Source organism: Rhinatrema bivittatum, chromosome 8, assembly GCF_901001135.1.
Source record: "Rhinatrema bivittatum chromosome 8, aRhiBiv1.1, whole genome shotgun sequence".
In the NCBI taxonomy this organism is placed as follows: Eukaryota; Metazoa; Chordata; class Amphibia; order Gymnophiona; family Rhinatrematidae; genus Rhinatrema; species Rhinatrema bivittatum.
The window spans coordinates 47,069,992-47,086,507 of NC_042622.1; the positions used below are offsets into that span (position 1 = coordinate 47,069,992).

The window sequence follows — 16,516 nt, forward strand, 5'->3', positions numbered from 1 at the left end:
CCACTGCCATTAGCAATGGTTACATGGAATAGACTTAGTTTTTGGGTACTTGCCAGGTTCTTATGGCCTGGATTGGCCACTGTTGGAAACAGGATGCTGGGCTTGATGGACCCTTGGTCTGACCCAGTATGGCATTTTCTTATGTTCTTATGTTCATATGGCACTACCTTTTTTACATGAGCAAATAAGGCACCAGGAGAACACAGTGCAGGGTTGGTGCCCTTGTTTATGAGGTCTGTTTCATGCAAAAGTATACTTTTCTGAAATAACAGGAGTATGTTGTTTTGTAGAGGGAGATTTTTCAGTCAGTAGTAGTGATTTTTCACTTTTGAGGGAACTATTGTTTGTATACTTTCATATCAACAGCATCACCTTAACCTACAAATTTCTGCCAAGTTAAGTATGTTACAAATAAATGGCTTGATATCCAGGGCAAAAAAGCACTTGGACTCATCATGTATTGTACTTGTCTGTTCCACCCTTGCAGCCTTTCACTCTCCTTCCTTACCCTCCCATCCCCTGCAGCCCTCTCACTTTTCCCTGTCCCCCACCCCCACACTCACCCCTCTGCGGTTCTTTCACTATCATTCCTGCTGCAGCATAGCAAGGCCTCCTATTTCAGGCCTCAATGCACGTCAAAGACATTGCAGCCTCCTGAAGGCACCAATGAGAGTAGAGAATGCCACGTTCTTCCAGGCCTACCAGCAATGAAATTCACTCTCCGCAGGCAAGTGGATTTTTGAAAACCTGTTGATATTTGTTGGAAACTTTGGTATTCTAAGGTACCTGTGTACCAAGCATTTTCCCCAAAGATACAAAATGAGGAAAACCCTTTAAAACATTGGGACCAGAATGAGCTAAGCTTAACACAGCTTGCTTTCTCCATTCCCAATCAAGAGATATCCTGCAAGGACAAAGTGCATTGAGAGATGCAATAGGCTCCTATACAGACATACATAATGCCCTAAAAGTGACTTCTGCCGGAGAATGCTCGATCTGGAGTAGCTATGAACTTTCTTACAATCAGCACAATTACACCAGTCTTTACACTAGGTTCTTTGGTAGTGGAATGGCCAAATACCTCCCAAAGGCCACCATCCTTTTACTGTTGCCTATAATGCTTCCTGCTCAACTGTGAAGCTGCAAAGGTAGCACTCATTCCCTTGGAGAGAGCACCAACCAAGAAACATTGTAGACCATAGCAGCAGTAAACGAAGTCCAGAAGGTCCACCACCTTGCTCTTCTGGTCACAAGAGGACAGAGTGGTTCTGGATCCAGTGAGAATGAAAGAGGAGAGGATTGGGAAAAATCTTCCTAGACAGTTTCTCATTGGTATGTCTTCAGACTATCTACCTAAATGCATGCGTAAGGCTGATGTGAAATTAGAGAACCAATCAAAAGATAAAAGCTTACAGTAGGTAAAAACAATAAAAATGTTTTATGGCAAGGGTTTTCAACCCTTAAGTGGAGTACACTCTACCTAGACAGGCTTTCAGGATATGAATATGAATATGTTATTTGAATGTACTGCCTCCAATGTATGCAAATCTCTCATGCATATTCATTGTGGATATCCTGAAAACCCAAAAGGCTAGAGGGTACTTGAGGAAAGGCTTGAAAACCTCTACTGCTCAAAGCTAAAGAACAATGTATAATTATTGCAAAAGTTACAGCTTTACCAAGTGTGTTATGGACTCCATCTGACTCCTCTTTAACGGATTCATCCAGTCGTTCCAGGTTTTGGACCAGAAGGGCTATGACCTGCCCTTCAACCTAAAAAGAGAGGGTGAGAAGAATTAAGAGGGGGAGGGAAGGGAAAACCAAAGAATACATTCAACAGACAGAACATCTACTGACTTCAAACAAAATACCAATCAAAAGAAATGAAGTTTCTCAGATCTCTAGGTGGAGTCTCCATGTCCCTCCAACAACTTGACATTAAATCTTAACATTCCACTTTTATCACTGGCAATGCTGCTACATTCCACTAACATTAATGAAACATGGAAGTGAGCTACGTAAAGGCAGACAACTACAGTGTACACCAAGATATCCCAGCATGTGTCATACTGGCAGCATACCAAGATCTCAGCACGTGCAGACATGCTATACTTAAAACTACTCAACACATGAACACAGTGCATGCTAAGGTAATATGGCACAAAGTCAAATAATGATGCAGCAGACAAATGTTATTTTAAATTAAGTTAAAAAGATAAATATAAATTCCCACGGACTTATGATTTTCCTGAATTTACAAGTACCGCAGTCTCCAGGCAACATGGACGTCAATGGTTTGCCAGCTGGAGGTTGTTACACTGGCTTTTCAACAGCTCACTGCTCCTTTCATCTGCCTTACTTTACTGGTTAATTTTATTCCCCTCCATAACATCACTTCAAGTTTCTGGAAGTAGAGCTTTAAAAGGAGAAATTACTACTTACCTGATAATTTCCTTTCTTTTAGTGAAGGGTAGGTCAATCCCAAAAAGTGGGTTATGCACCTCTGCCAGCAGATGGAGACGAAGCAGAAGCTGACGTCATGGCTATAGAATCCCACCCCATTAGTCCATCAGTATTCTCTGGAAAAGCTAAACTGTGGACAAACCTGATTAAACACGAACATTATCAGCAACCATTAGGTAACCATTCGTGTTTCTCAACCAACAGGAAAACTGAACTCAGCCAAAAAAAAAAAAACATATCTAGAAAATTAAAAGCTAGAGAAGCCACTTACCAGTTATCAATGAAGAGCAAGAATTATACTCTGCATTGCTTTCCCTAAGAAAGCTAACCATGAAATCCAAATCCGGCAGCCGAGGGTGGGTCTGGGATTGACCTACTCTTCACTAAAGGAAAATAAATTATCAGGTAAGTAGTAATTTTTCCTTCCTTAGCATTCGGGTAGGTCAATCCCAATGAGTGGGATGTACAAAAGCTAATACTGAAAAGGGTGGAAGGCTGCCAGTGGTCCAGTCAAAACCGCCTGTGCAAAAGTGGTATCTTCTCTAGTCCTAACACGCAAGCGGTAATGCATGGAGAAGGTGTGCAAAGATGACCATGTCGCTGCTAGACAAATTTCAGTAGGTGACAAACAAAGCTCTGCCCACTATACCGCCAGAGCCCTCGTGGAATGTGGTCTAAAATGTTTCGGTAAGGTAACCTGGGCAGCCACACAGGCTGCCCTAATGACCTCCTTAACCCAGCGGGCAATCGTTGCCCATGTCACTGGTGCTCCCCAATTACCTCCATCTTAGAGCACAAACAGGCAATCAGACTTCTGAACAGTCTTAGTCATCTCCAAGTAGCACAGTAAATAATGCTCGACGTCCAAGGAACACAAAAGGCGGTACACTCATCTTCAACTCTGTCCCTATCCATGGCAGGCAGAGAAATGGATTGATTAAATTAAAGTCCAAAACCACTTGGGACAAAAAGGAAGGCATAGTCTGAAGCTGAACTGCACCTGGAGTCATATGGAGAAAAAGGTCATGGCAGGAAAGAGCCTGCAGCTCAGAGACCTGATAAGCCAAACAGATTGCTACCAGAAAAACTGTCTTCAAAGTAAGCAACCGCGAGGAAAGAGTACACAGCGGTTAAAAAAAAAAGGACCTGCCAAGAACTCAAGGACCAAGGTAAGATCCCACAAAGGCACCAGAAGCCGCAACGGGGGACAAAGATGTTAGAACATAAGATATACGGAAAGGGCGGAGTAAATAGCACACACATACAATAACAAATGCAATAAGAACTAATGCGAGGCAAACAAAACTGTGAACTGTAATTTGTTAACCAATGTACACCACTTGTATGACTGCATTTTCAATAAAAGTGTGCCCTTTTGAGATATATTGATTAGATCTTTATGTTTGCCATGCATTAGTTCTTGTTGCAGAACATAAGATATGCCATACTGGGTCAGACCAAAGGTCCATCAAGCCCAGAATCCTGTTTCCAACAGTGGCCAATCCAAGTCACAAATATTTGGCCAAACATTAAATAAATCGCAAGCTACTATTGCTTATTAATTAATAGTTTATGGATTTTTCATATAGGAACTTATCCAAACCTTTTTTAAACCAAGTTATACTAACTGCCTTAACCACATCCTCTGGCAATGAACTCCAGAGCTTAACTATGCACTGAGTGAAAAAGAATTTTCTTTGATTTGTTTTAAATGAACTTCTTGCTAATTTCATGGAGTGCCCCCTAATCCTATTATCTGAGAGAGTAAATAACCGATTTACATTAACCTGTTCAAGTCCTTTAATTATTTTGTAGACTTCTATCATATCCCCCCTCAGTTGTCTCTTCTCCAAACTTAACAGCCCTAACTTCCTTAGCCTTTCTTCATAGGGCAGCCGTTCCATGCCCCTTATTTTGGTTGCTCTTCTCTGCACTTCCTCCACTGTAGCTATATCTTTTTTGAGATGCAGCGACCAGAATTGCATTTAGTATTCAAAATGTGGTCTTACCATGGAGCGATACAAAGGCATTATGACAGCCATTGTTTAATTTGCCATTCCCTTCCTAACAATTCCTAACATTCTGTTTGCTTTTTTGATCACCACAGCACACTGTGCCGACGATTTCAATGTATTATCCACTATGACACTTAAATTTCGTTCCTGGGTGGTAACTCCTAAGATAGAACCTAACATTGTGTAACTACAGCAAGGGTTATTTTTCCCTATGTACATCACTTTGCACTTGTCTACGTTAAATTTCATCTGCCATTTGGAAGCTCAATCTTCCAGTTTTGCATAGTCCTCCTGCAATTTATCACAATCGGCTTGAGATTTGACTACTCTGCATAGTTTTGTGTCATCCGCAAATCTGATCACTTCACTCGTTGTACCCCTTTTCCAGATGATTTATAAATATAAAAAGCACCGGGCCAAGTACAGATCCCTGAGGCACTCCACTATTTACCTTTTTCCCCACTGTGAAAACTGACCATTTAATCCTACTCTGTTTCCTGTCTTAACCAGCTTGCAATCCACAAAAGGACATTGCCTCCTATCCCATGACTATTTAGTTTTCTTAGAAGCCTCTCATGCAGGACTTTGTCGAATGCTTTCTGAAAATCCAAATATACCACATCTACTGGTTCACCTTTGTCCACATGTTTATTTACCCCTTCAAAAAAAATGTAGGAGATTTGTGAGCCAAGACTTCCCTTGGGTAAATCCATGCTGGCTGTGTCCCATTAAACCATGTCTATTTAAATGTTTTATGATTTTATTCTTTATAACAGTTTCCACAATGTTTCCTGGCACCGAAGTCAGGCTCACCGGGAAAAATCATGGAAACTTAACTCCCTGCAAGAAATGGGACACGACCAGATAGGAAGACAAAGGCCCTCCCCATTGATTCTTCCCCTGTAATAAGGCAGTGCCACAACTTGAAATGTCAAGGTATTAAGGGCCAAACCCTTAAGCAAGCTGTCCTGTAAAAATTAAAAAATGAAAGGAATATCCACCTTAAGCGGTTGAGTACCTTGCTCAGAACACCTGGCCTCAAAGACCCTCCAAACTCTAACGTAAGCTAGAAAAGTAGAAAATTTCCAGGCCCAAAGAAGAGAGTGTAAATTACAGAAGGCAAATAACCGCACTTTAACAACCTAGCCCTTTCAATGGCCAAACCATAAGACAGAACTGACCCAGATCCTTATGTAAAATGGGCCCCAGTCGTAAGAGATCCATCTGAGACAGTAGCTGGGGGGGCCTGCCCATCAGAAATCTCTGGAGATCAGCATACCATGGCCTTCGAGCCCAATCTGGAACCACTAAAAGGATGGTGTTGGTTTGTCTTGCAATCCTCTAAACCAACCTGCCTATCAAAGGCCAAGAGAGGAACGCATATAGCAGGATGCCACAGTGTTGATGGCCATCGCTTTTAGATCCGGTAAACCCTAGCAGTCCACAAGGAGCTGAAAGGCCTCGTCCACCAGCTCCCATTCTCCTGGGTCCAAGCTTTTCCTGCTGAGGAAATCAGCTTTGATATTGTCCTTTCTAACAATGTAAGAGGCAGAAATGCTTAGGAGATGCTGCTCCACCCATACCATGAGTGCATCTATCGCCTCAGACACCTGTCAACTCTTGGCTCCATTCTTATGATTAATGTAAGCCACCATTGTCACATTGTCTGAATTTATCTGGACCGCCCAAGCCTCTACTCAACTCAGTGAACCGCAGGCATGCCAACTGAACTGCTCATGCCTCTAATCTGTTCATATTCTACTGCATTCCAGCACCCTTGCACCACCAACTCCTGACAGCGAGCCCCCTAGTCCCAGCTCGCATCTGTCGTGAGTTCCAACCAATCTGGCATCATCAGGGAAATTCCCTTCCTGAGATGGTCCATGTGTAACCGCCAGATGAACTGGGATTTCTCCTCTAAAGGAAGGCATAGCCTCACCACATAGTTCTGTGACTGTAGACTCCATCAGGAGAACAAGGTGCACTGAAGAAGGCTTATATGTGCCTTTGCCCAGGGAATCACTTCGAATGTGGCAGCCATCAATTCCAGGACCTGTAAATAAGACCACGCGGTCGGTCGAACAGAGTTCCGCAGGGATCGTCTCGCAGCATCAAGTGGATCAGAGACTTTGGCAGAAACACTCTGCCCTGCCTTGTAGCAAATCAAACCCAGAGATATTCTAGGGTCTGAGATGGCTGCAAATTGCCCTTGGCCAGATTCACCACCCAGCCTAGTTCCTGTAGCAAGGAAATCATCCTGCAGGAAACACAAAGACTCTCTTCCAATGTCTTGGCTCAAATCAACCAGTCATCCAGAATGGGGTGAATTAGAATGTCCTCTTTGCGAAGGGCTGCCGCTACCACTATCATGACCTTGGAAAAGGTCCTAGGCACAGTGGCTAGTCCGAAAGACAAGACCTGAAACTGGTAAAGATGATCCAGGATAGCAAATTGGAGGAACCACTGATGTTCCCTGCCTATATGCAGATACGCCTCCGTCAGATCCAGAGATGTTACGTACTCCCCAGTTTGAACCGTCATTATGACAGAGCGCACCATTGCCATCCTGAAATGCAAGTCTCGTATATGTCGGTTGATGCCCTTGAGATCTAGTATGGGCCAAAACAACCCTTCCTTCTTGGGCACAACAAAATAAATGGAATATCGGCCCATATTTCACTGCGATTCGAGAACGGGGATCACTGCTTTCAGAATCAACAGTCATTGTAATGTCGCTTCCACTTCTATCCTCTTCTGAAGGGAATTGCTTGGAAAGAATATGAAGGCATCTGGAGGAATGCGAAGAAACTCTAGAGCATAGCTGTTCTGAACCACTTTGAGAACCAATGGATCTGAAGTAATCTGGGCCCACCTGTGATAAAACCAGGATAGATGACCACCTATCTCTGGCACCACAGGATGAACTCACGAACCTTCATAGGGAACACAGAGGGGCTCTGCCTCCAGAGCCCATATAATTTCGAGGACCTTGGGGGTGAAAGGACTACGATCTACCGAAGGGATGGGATTTCTGGGAAGAACTTTCCCTATAAAGCCGAAAATGCCAGTAGTTTCAAGAGTGGCCACTCGCCCAAGAAGTTTGGGAAACTGGCTTCTTATCCTCCGGCAAAAGCAGGACCTGGTTCTCTCCCCATTTACTTGCCATTTTTTCCAGTTTACTGCCAAACAAAAGTGAGCCTTTGAAAAGCAGCTTAGTCACATTGGATTCTGAAATAGTATCTGTGGACCAGTTGTGCAGCCACGGCTGTCACCTGGCTGCAATAACTGAAGCAGCTCCTCTGGTGGCTGTGCATACCAAGTCACAGCCCACATTAGCCAAGGCAGTGGCCCCCAGTTCTACCATAGGCCCTAAATCGGACCTGCCGCCACCAGACTCTTGACAACACTGCAAGGTTGTCCGAGCTACCAAGGCACAACAAGAAACATTCTGCAAGTTAATTGTCACTGCCTCAAAGGTTTGCTTCAGGATAGCCTCAATCCTCCTATCCTGAGCATCCTTCAGAGCCACACCTTTCTCTAACCAGGATGGAGGTACATTTCATGACCAAACACACCAAGGTATCTACCTTAGGAAAACGCAACTGCTCTCTGGACTGCGGATCCACAGGCTTTAAACCTGCTAAGACACAACCTCCTTTAAAGGATGCTTCTGATGCACTCCATTCCAGATCAATCAACTTCTGGATTGCATCCAAAAGGGGAAAGAAACAAGAAGCCTTACTCAGGGTGATCAAAATAGGATCCTTCTTCTGCATCCCCAAGGAGTCAGGCCCAGCCACTCAGAGGGTCTTTAAGGTCTGAGAAATCAGACTCGGCAACTCATCTCTCTGAAAGAAACAGGGTTCTATATGGCTCCAAATCTAGGGGAATATCCGCTTCCTCACCAGGAGAGCCTCCACCGTCATCATCGGTATCATCCTGATCCACCTGCATTCGAGCTCTGTCAGACCGCACTGTGCTATGGCGCTTGAAAATGGAGACAGACGGAGGAGCACCTGGACCTACCTTAGTAGGAACTGCCGCTTAAACAGAATGGCCCCATAGAAATGTCTGTAATCCCTGGAAGAATTCCATCCAGGAAAAACGAGGCCACTGGTCCATTCCAGGCCCCATAGGCCCAAACCTGATGTCCTGCAAGCCAGTGTCTCCTGAGGATGCGACCCACGGACCATTCAGGGGAGGAGACACCCCTGCAGTGTGACTCCCTCAGTCCCACTCCCCTCAGACCGAGGAGATAGACAATCATTGGCAAAATCGGAAGGAGGCAAATCTCACTGAGCATCCAGGCAGCACTGACACAGGCTTAAAGAAAGCTCCAGCTGAATGGCTCTGATTTGGCAGGCAGCACAGATAGATAGGCACTTAGGTTTCTTCACTGAGGGCGCCATGCTGTAAGCACACAGTCCAATGAAGGCTCATGGCCTAGCTTTCCCACGTGTACATGCGCGCCTAATATGGATGCACAAAAAATGTGCGTCCAAGTCCACACGCCTAAGCCGCTTGTCCTAGTGGATGCCCAAACTGAATGCCCAGGACCGATGTCTAAACTGGGCACACAAGATGTGCGTCCAGAAGGAAGAACGCCCAACTGCACACAGAAGAATGGACGCACACCCAGAATTGCAAGTGCACGCCTACAGTCAGCAGTAAAAAAGCGTGCAAAAATACTCCGTGGCCTAACAAAATGGGAGAAGCCTGGAAGCGTGGCCTAGCCAAACAGCTGCTCAACCCACTTTGCCTTCACTCTCTCCTCGCCTCACAAAACTCCCCAGAGACGTGAGCGGGACAGCCAAACAAGGAAACAGACCCTTCTCCTGCTGTCTTGAAACGTCGCTGACTTTTTTTTTTTTAAGTTAAAAACTTTTATTTAAGCTCAGCCTTCCCTGGCTGAGAGTAGGAATGGATCCCGGCTATGGGAGGAGAGGGCTAAAGCAGTGGTCCCCAACCCTGTCCTGGGGGCCCATCAGCCAGTCGGGTTTTCAGGATATCCACAATGAATATGCATGAGAAAAAATTTGCATGTTATGGAGGTAGTGCATGCAAATTTTCTCTCATGCATATTCATTGTGGATATCCTGAAAACCCAACTGGCTGGTGGGCCCCCAGGACAGGGTTAGGGACCACTGGGCCTATCTTGGCCTGCAACCACTAACTGGAATTTAGGTCCATGCCAGTCAAGGCTACCGGACTGAGGCACTCTACTGAGGGAGGGACCGCATAGTATGACCTCAGAAGGCAAGCAGTGCTACACAGACATCTCCTTTCCAATTCTCGAAAGGAAATGCATATCCACCAACCGCTGGAGACAGAGAATATTGGTGGGCAGATGTCAGCTTTTATTCTGTCTCCATCTGCTCACAGAGATGCATAACCTACTCAGGCTTGACCTACCCAAACACTAAGGAAGCAGACACTAAACTGAAATGGAAAGTAATTCCCACTGAGAAAATGTTATATCCCAGTCTGAAGAAAAGCTGTATATTAAAAATAATATGGTGTGGCCTTTCAAAGTTCTTCTGCTTAGGTAACTGTATTTTTCCACAGAAGCATACTATGCTAAAAAGGCCAAAATGAGGAGGCCAGAAAAGAGCAATCACAAGCACTATCTACATTGTATGCTTTATGTCTTATTCTTTCCAGAGGTACTCTAGTTTTCACCACACTTCAGCTTTGTATATTAAAACAAATCTCACAATTCAAGGTGGCCTCACTGCCCAGTCAAGTGAAAATATTCCCCCTGCCTGGAGAGTAAATTTAGATCCAAGAGGATTCGGAGTTAGTTCACCTTGAAAAGGGCTCTCTACTACTGCAGAGGTGATACCAAGAAGCATTCCCCACTGCCAATACAAAATGGATGCTCCTGGGAGTGGTGTGCCTTGGTAAATGCATACCCTCTCATAACCCTCCACAGGCTGATACAGTACAGTGCGCTCGGCCGAGCACACTGTTTAGCACCCGCATGGCTGCGCATTGTCGACGCGCGTCTATTACCCCTTATATTATAAGGGATGTGTGTCGAAAACGCACAGCCAACCCCCCCCCCCCCCCCGAAAACTAATAGCGCTCATCACATGCAAATGCATGTTGATGAGCCTATTAGATAGTCGCCCGGGATACTGAAAGTAAAATGTGCGGCTTGGCAGGCATTAAAATCTAAGCAATCCGGAGAAGTGTACAGAAAAGCTTTTCTGTACACCCTCAGACTTAATATCCTAGCTATATTAAGTCGGAGGAACCAAAAATTTTAAAAGGAAAAAAATCTGTCCGCCAGTCAGCAGATTAGAAAAACAGATGCTCAATTTTACAGGCGTCCGTTTTCCTAACCCGTGGCTGTCAGCGGGTTTGAAAACCGACACTGGTAAAATTGAGTGTTGGTTGTCAGACCCGCTGACAGCCACCTCTACCACTAATAAGGAGGCGCTCCAGACGCGCTATTGTCCATAGCGCCTCCTTATTAGCGTGACATCTCACATGCCTGGGCTCGCATCAGGAGAGTGGGCGCTCTCCCGCACTTTTTACAGTATCGGCCTGGGAGTGTAAAACGTATTGTTCCACCAAGGAGGTTGTTTAACTTGGTTAAACAATATAGTACTGCCACAATAATCATCTACTGCTATTAAAATCTCCAATAGTAATAGTCTTTAGAAACCATTTTATCAAATGCTGACAATTCCAATTTGATTGTTTCATCTCCAAAGATCAGGTAAGTACAGACAGTCAAAACGTATAACACCCTGCCTATACTACAGTTTTTAAAAAGATTAAGGGATTAAATTAGTTTATAACAGCTTAACTTGGTTAAACAACCTTTCATTTTAAGTTTTGGGCCTGGATGGGAGGTGTGCATTTTTATAAATAAGCAATTGTGCAAGTAGCTTTATTTCTATGTTTGCACAAGAGAGTATAGAATTCCATGGAAGGCCATTTCCTAGACACTTGCATATGTGGTGCAGTCATCAGATGTTTTAAAAAATGTGTTCAGCGTTCCCAGTGCAAAGCACTACCTCTCAACCTCCCACTTTTTGGTATGTCTAACAGTAGCCATCTAACTCCAGTTTATGCACTGGTGCGTTTCCAAATTATCTCTGAACACCTATTTCCTACTTTAGCCATCTAATGTGCAAGTGTATATAAAAGTTAAAAATAAATAAATAAGTGTTGGATATTTAGAGCATTAAATTATTTTAATCCAATTTATCTACATGTCCCTTCTAAGAAGGGCCATTTCTCCATTTTTATATTCCTGAAACATTAAATGAAATCTATTTATCTGCTGCAGCTGCTTTCCATTTAGTTCCTTTGAATTCTGCAAAATAACTGAATAATAAAAAAGAGCCTCCAACACAGTACAATTCCAATGATTGCTGCTTTAAGCAATCTGTAGTGTCACAAATTTTCCGCTAGCTTTGATAAGGGTTTCTTCTCTTTCCTGTATATTTGGCCCATAGCACGGAGGGCCCATCAGTCTGACCACAGGGGAGGGGATTCACACAGCACACAGCTGCAGCCCAGACAGAACCATCCAGCAGATAATAAATTGCTCCCTCAGATGGGAATTCACTCTCCCTTTCAAAAGGGACAATCGAATCTCCCAAGATCTGGTTCCAGCAACCAGTCTAGTGACAAGGGAAACAAAGAGGCCTTTGTGCAATGTATTAGTGCTCAGCGCAGCTTTTCTAAAAGGCATCCTCCTGCTTCTCTCTCTGCCTCTCTATTCATTCGGCAACCTCTCTGGCAGGGGACAGTAATTAAAACAGCCCGTGGAACAGCAAAGGGAAATCATTCAGGGCACTGTAATTAACCTTTGGAAGGTAACATTCTAATGACGAGGCAACAAGGCAACCGGGACTGGAAGGAAAGGAGGAGAGTGCGAGAAGAGCATTCTTCCACTCTGGCTCATCAACAGATGCTAAACATTCACCCCCTACCACCTCCTTTAATCTCAACCTCAGAGTGAAGGATTAAGAGTCCAACTGTTTTACAAACAAAGCAATTTATTCAAGGAAAACCGCAGATGCAGAAAGCTCCATCACACATTCACACAGCAGTGAACAGCTCTGCGAGCTGGCATTCTCCTGCTGTCTCCTTATACTTCTCTTAGCAAGGGGGACATTATGTTTAATTATTGACAAAACAAGACTGAAAGTGTCGGGTCACAGGGAGGGGAGAGGTTGGCGCCTTCTTTATTTCATTTTGGTTTTTTTAAACTTCACTGCAGCACACACTGAAATTTGTAATCCTGCTCCCACTTGGTAAGGAATGCAAAGGAATACTGAAAGTGAAATTGTATTTGCTGGAAGAATGTTACGAAAGCCTGCTAGTTTATGAATTTCTTTTTCTCAAGGAGGTCTGTGGGATACTGGATGTACTAACTTTCAAATTAAATTATCTGGACAATTATGAATCCCAGCAGGTAACTACCGTACTTCTGTAGATCAGTATTGTCTTACTACTTAAGATCCAAGTTTTATTCAACCCTGGGTTTAGTGATACCCAAAGCAGAGATCAGGGAATCTTCTCCAGGTTATGGTGCACTTGGGGTAAATCATTTTAACCCACTATCCACAAACAGCATGAAGTCCCAGTTTTCCAGGATATTCTGCTTCCTTTCTATAATCTTCCAGCCTTCTGTCTACCCAAACAGAACCTATGCAGTAAAATTTAAGTTCAGTGTCATGTACACCAGACATGATAAAACCTCAGATCCTAAAGTAAACCAAGAGCTAAAACAAACCTTGCCTTATCGTTCTGCAATGGATATTTGATAGTAAAAGGAATGTGGACAGACTACTTTCACTTCTCTCCTCACCATCCAGGACCCCTTCTGCACACCCAACCTTAACTGCATTTCTAAGATAACAAACCTTGTCTATACAGTGCTGAGAAAAAAAAAATTGTGAACCCCAAGTCCTTACCATTGTTTAATTAAAATCAATCTTTTCTTATGTAATAAATATTTAGAAATGATCTTGTAAACCTGTCCAGACGATGAACATAAACTACTCTTTTTGTAGGCCCTCTGAAATTTCTTTTGATTGTGGCTTGTTGAGTTCCCACTAACTTTTTATGGCAATGACCAAATTCAAAATCTTTTGGACTTTTATGTAGGACAAGACGCCCAAACTCAGCTGTGCAGATTAAGAATATAAGAACATAAGAAATTGCCATGCTGGGTCAGACCAAGGGTCCATCAAGCCCAGCATCCTGTTTCCAAGGTGGGTTTGCTACCTAAATATTTAAGCATATGATTCTGATTTGCTAAATAATTGTGCTAAGGAAACTAGGGGTTCACTTACTGTTTCACATACTGATTCTGAATTAGTTTTAGTGTTATTGTTCCTACTTTGTATATTGTCTCTCAGGAAGTGAGGGGAATTGCTTAATTTACACCCTTTTTATGTTACATTAAATTTCTAGATCAACTTCCTTAGACAAAGTCCAACCCAAAGCGGTATAAAAAACATGAAAATACAATAGTAATACATCAGAAATACAATATACATTTAAGATACTATCCATCCTCTGTCAGACAGATGGTCTATAAAAGAATGGAAAAAGTTGACAATTACAGTGATTCTACCCAGGAGCGATTGTCCTATCAAGATTACTCTAAAAGCAAACTGGAAAATCATCTGCAAAGTCACAAAGAACCTTCAGATTATCATCCAAGGATCTATCTGCAAGCCTCTCTCTTTTGCTGCAGCTGATGTGAGGGTTCACTAGTCAATCAGGAAAACAAGTGAATGGGAATGATGCTCAGACAGACAGAAAGAAGCCACTGCTCTCTGCTGCCCACCTCAGGTTTTCCAAGAACATCTGGATATCCTACAAGACTTCTAGAATAATGTTCTCCAGACAGAGGAGTCAAAAATTTAACTTTTCATTCACAATAATAAACATTTTGTTTTGCAAAAACAGAACACTGCCTTCCAAAGTATGAATTCTCAACTCAATTGTTAAGCAAAGAACCATCATAGAAACATAGAAATGACAGCAGAAAAGGGGTCCATCTAGTCTGCCCAGCAAGCTTATGGTAGCATCAGCCATGCCATACAGGTCTCCCCTATAATGGTAGCATCATAGGGTGGCATCTGCCTTGGCATAAAAGTTAGCCCCATACTTAGTTTCCCAAACTGTTAAAGTCAGGACCCTTGTTGGTTACTGTCTGAGTCCAATACCCCGTTATCTCTTACCATTGAAGCAGAGCGCAATGTTGGAGTTACATCACAAGTTTAAGGCTAATTGGTTAAGGGTAGTAACAGTCACATCAGCAAGTTACCCCCATACTTATGTTTTCCCAGATCATAAAATTCCATGTCCTTGTTGGTTGCTAGCCGAAACTAAATTCCCCTTTTCCTCTTTTCTCTCTGCTGTTAAAGCAGAGAGCGATAACGAGTTACATCAACAGTCTGAAGGCTTATTGGTTAAGGGTAGTAACTGTCACATCAGCAAGTTACCTCCATGCGCTCATTTCCATCCTCTAGCCTTTAGGGATCCACAGTGTTTATCCCATGCCCCATTGAAATCTTTCATCGTTTTTCTTTTCACCCCTTCCTCTGGAAGGACATTCCGTGAAGAAATATTTTCTGACATTGGTTCTGAGTCATCCTCCCTGGAATTTCATTTTGTGACCCCTTGTTCTACTCATTTCTTTCCATTGAAGGTGGTTTGTCAATTGTGCATCATTAAAACCTTTCAAGTATCTGAAGATCGGTATCATATCTCCCCTGCTCCTCCTCTCCTCCAGGGTATACATATTTAGCTCCTTCAACCTCTCATGTCATTTGATGGAGACTTCCCACCATTTTGGTCACCCTTCTCTGGACCACCTCCATCCTGTCTCTGTCCCTTTTGAGATATGGTCTCCAGAACTGAACACAATACTCCAGGTGAGGCCTCATCAAGGACCTGTAAAGGGGGATTATCAGCTCCTTTTTCTTACTGGTTATTCCTCTCTCTATGCAGCCCAGCACTCTTCTGGCTTTAGCTACCGCCTTGTCATATTGATTTGCCAACTTCAGATCACCAGACACTATCACCCCAAGGTCCCTCTCCTGCTTCGTGCTCAACAGCCCTTTTGGATTACCACACTTTTTGGTAATTTTGGTTTATATCATAAAATTCTAGAGGAGAATGTCAGGCCATCCATCTGTGAGCTAAAGCTGAGCCAAAAGTGGGTCATACAGTAAAACAACCCTAAACATTTAAGTAAATGAACTACGGAATGGCTTGAAGAGGAGAATTCATGTTTTGGATTGATCAACTTAAAATCCCAACCTAAAAACTGTCCTGAAACGTTGTTGCAAAACCTGAAACAAGATGTTCATGTATGAAAGCCCTCAAATGTCAAATAACTGAAAGAGTTTGAATGGAGAAATTGGTCAAAATTCCTCAAAGGCGATGTGAAAGACTGATCAACAATTAAGTTCAAGTTATTGCTGCTCTAGAAGGTACCACCAGTTACTAAATTAAGGGGGGAGGGGGGGGTCGCATGCTTTTTCAGAAAAGGATACGTTTAAAAATTTTTTTTTTAATAATCAAAATTATCCCTTTGCCAGAGTTATTTATTCAACAGGGTTCTCTCTCACTTAGAGTAGGGACTAATCATGTTTTGAGTTTAAATTTTATTAAAACAGAACATCCTAGGGGGACCACAAATTTTCTCTCAGCACTGTACACTAGAGCAGCGTTTCTCAAACAGCGTGTTGCCAAGCACAGGCAGGTGTGTTGCATGCTACCCGCAGCCGACTGTTCAGCTGGGGGCCGATGTGAGTGTGTGTGTGTGTATATAAGACAGAGAACATTGTGTGATTGAGAAAGACTGATCAGGGAGGTGACAAGAGAGAGAGAGAGAGAGACTGGTCGGGGAGATGGTTGGTGTGCGAGAGACAGAAACCGGTCCTGAGGGTGTGACTGGTATGTGTCAGAGAGACAGAGACTAGTTGTGGTCCCTAAGGAAGAGGACCATGAGGACAGCTTCAGCAGCTACTGCTGCTTCTGGTGTGGCCTGCAAGGGA

At 43.4% G+C, this 16,516-nt stretch overlaps 1 protein-coding gene across 1 annotated transcript in view; it reads right to left on the reverse strand.

The window, feature by feature from the left end:
* CTNNBL1 (catenin beta like 1) overlaps positions 1-16,516 on the reverse strand; it is a 274,155-nt gene that overhangs the window by 137,322 nt on the left and 120,317 nt on the right. The window contains exon 6 of the mRNA XM_029611822.1: positions 1,680-1,773. Coding sequence (XP_029467682.1) covers positions 1,680-1,773 — 94 coding nt within the window. The remainder of the gene's footprint in view (positions 1-1,679; positions 1,774-16,516) is intronic.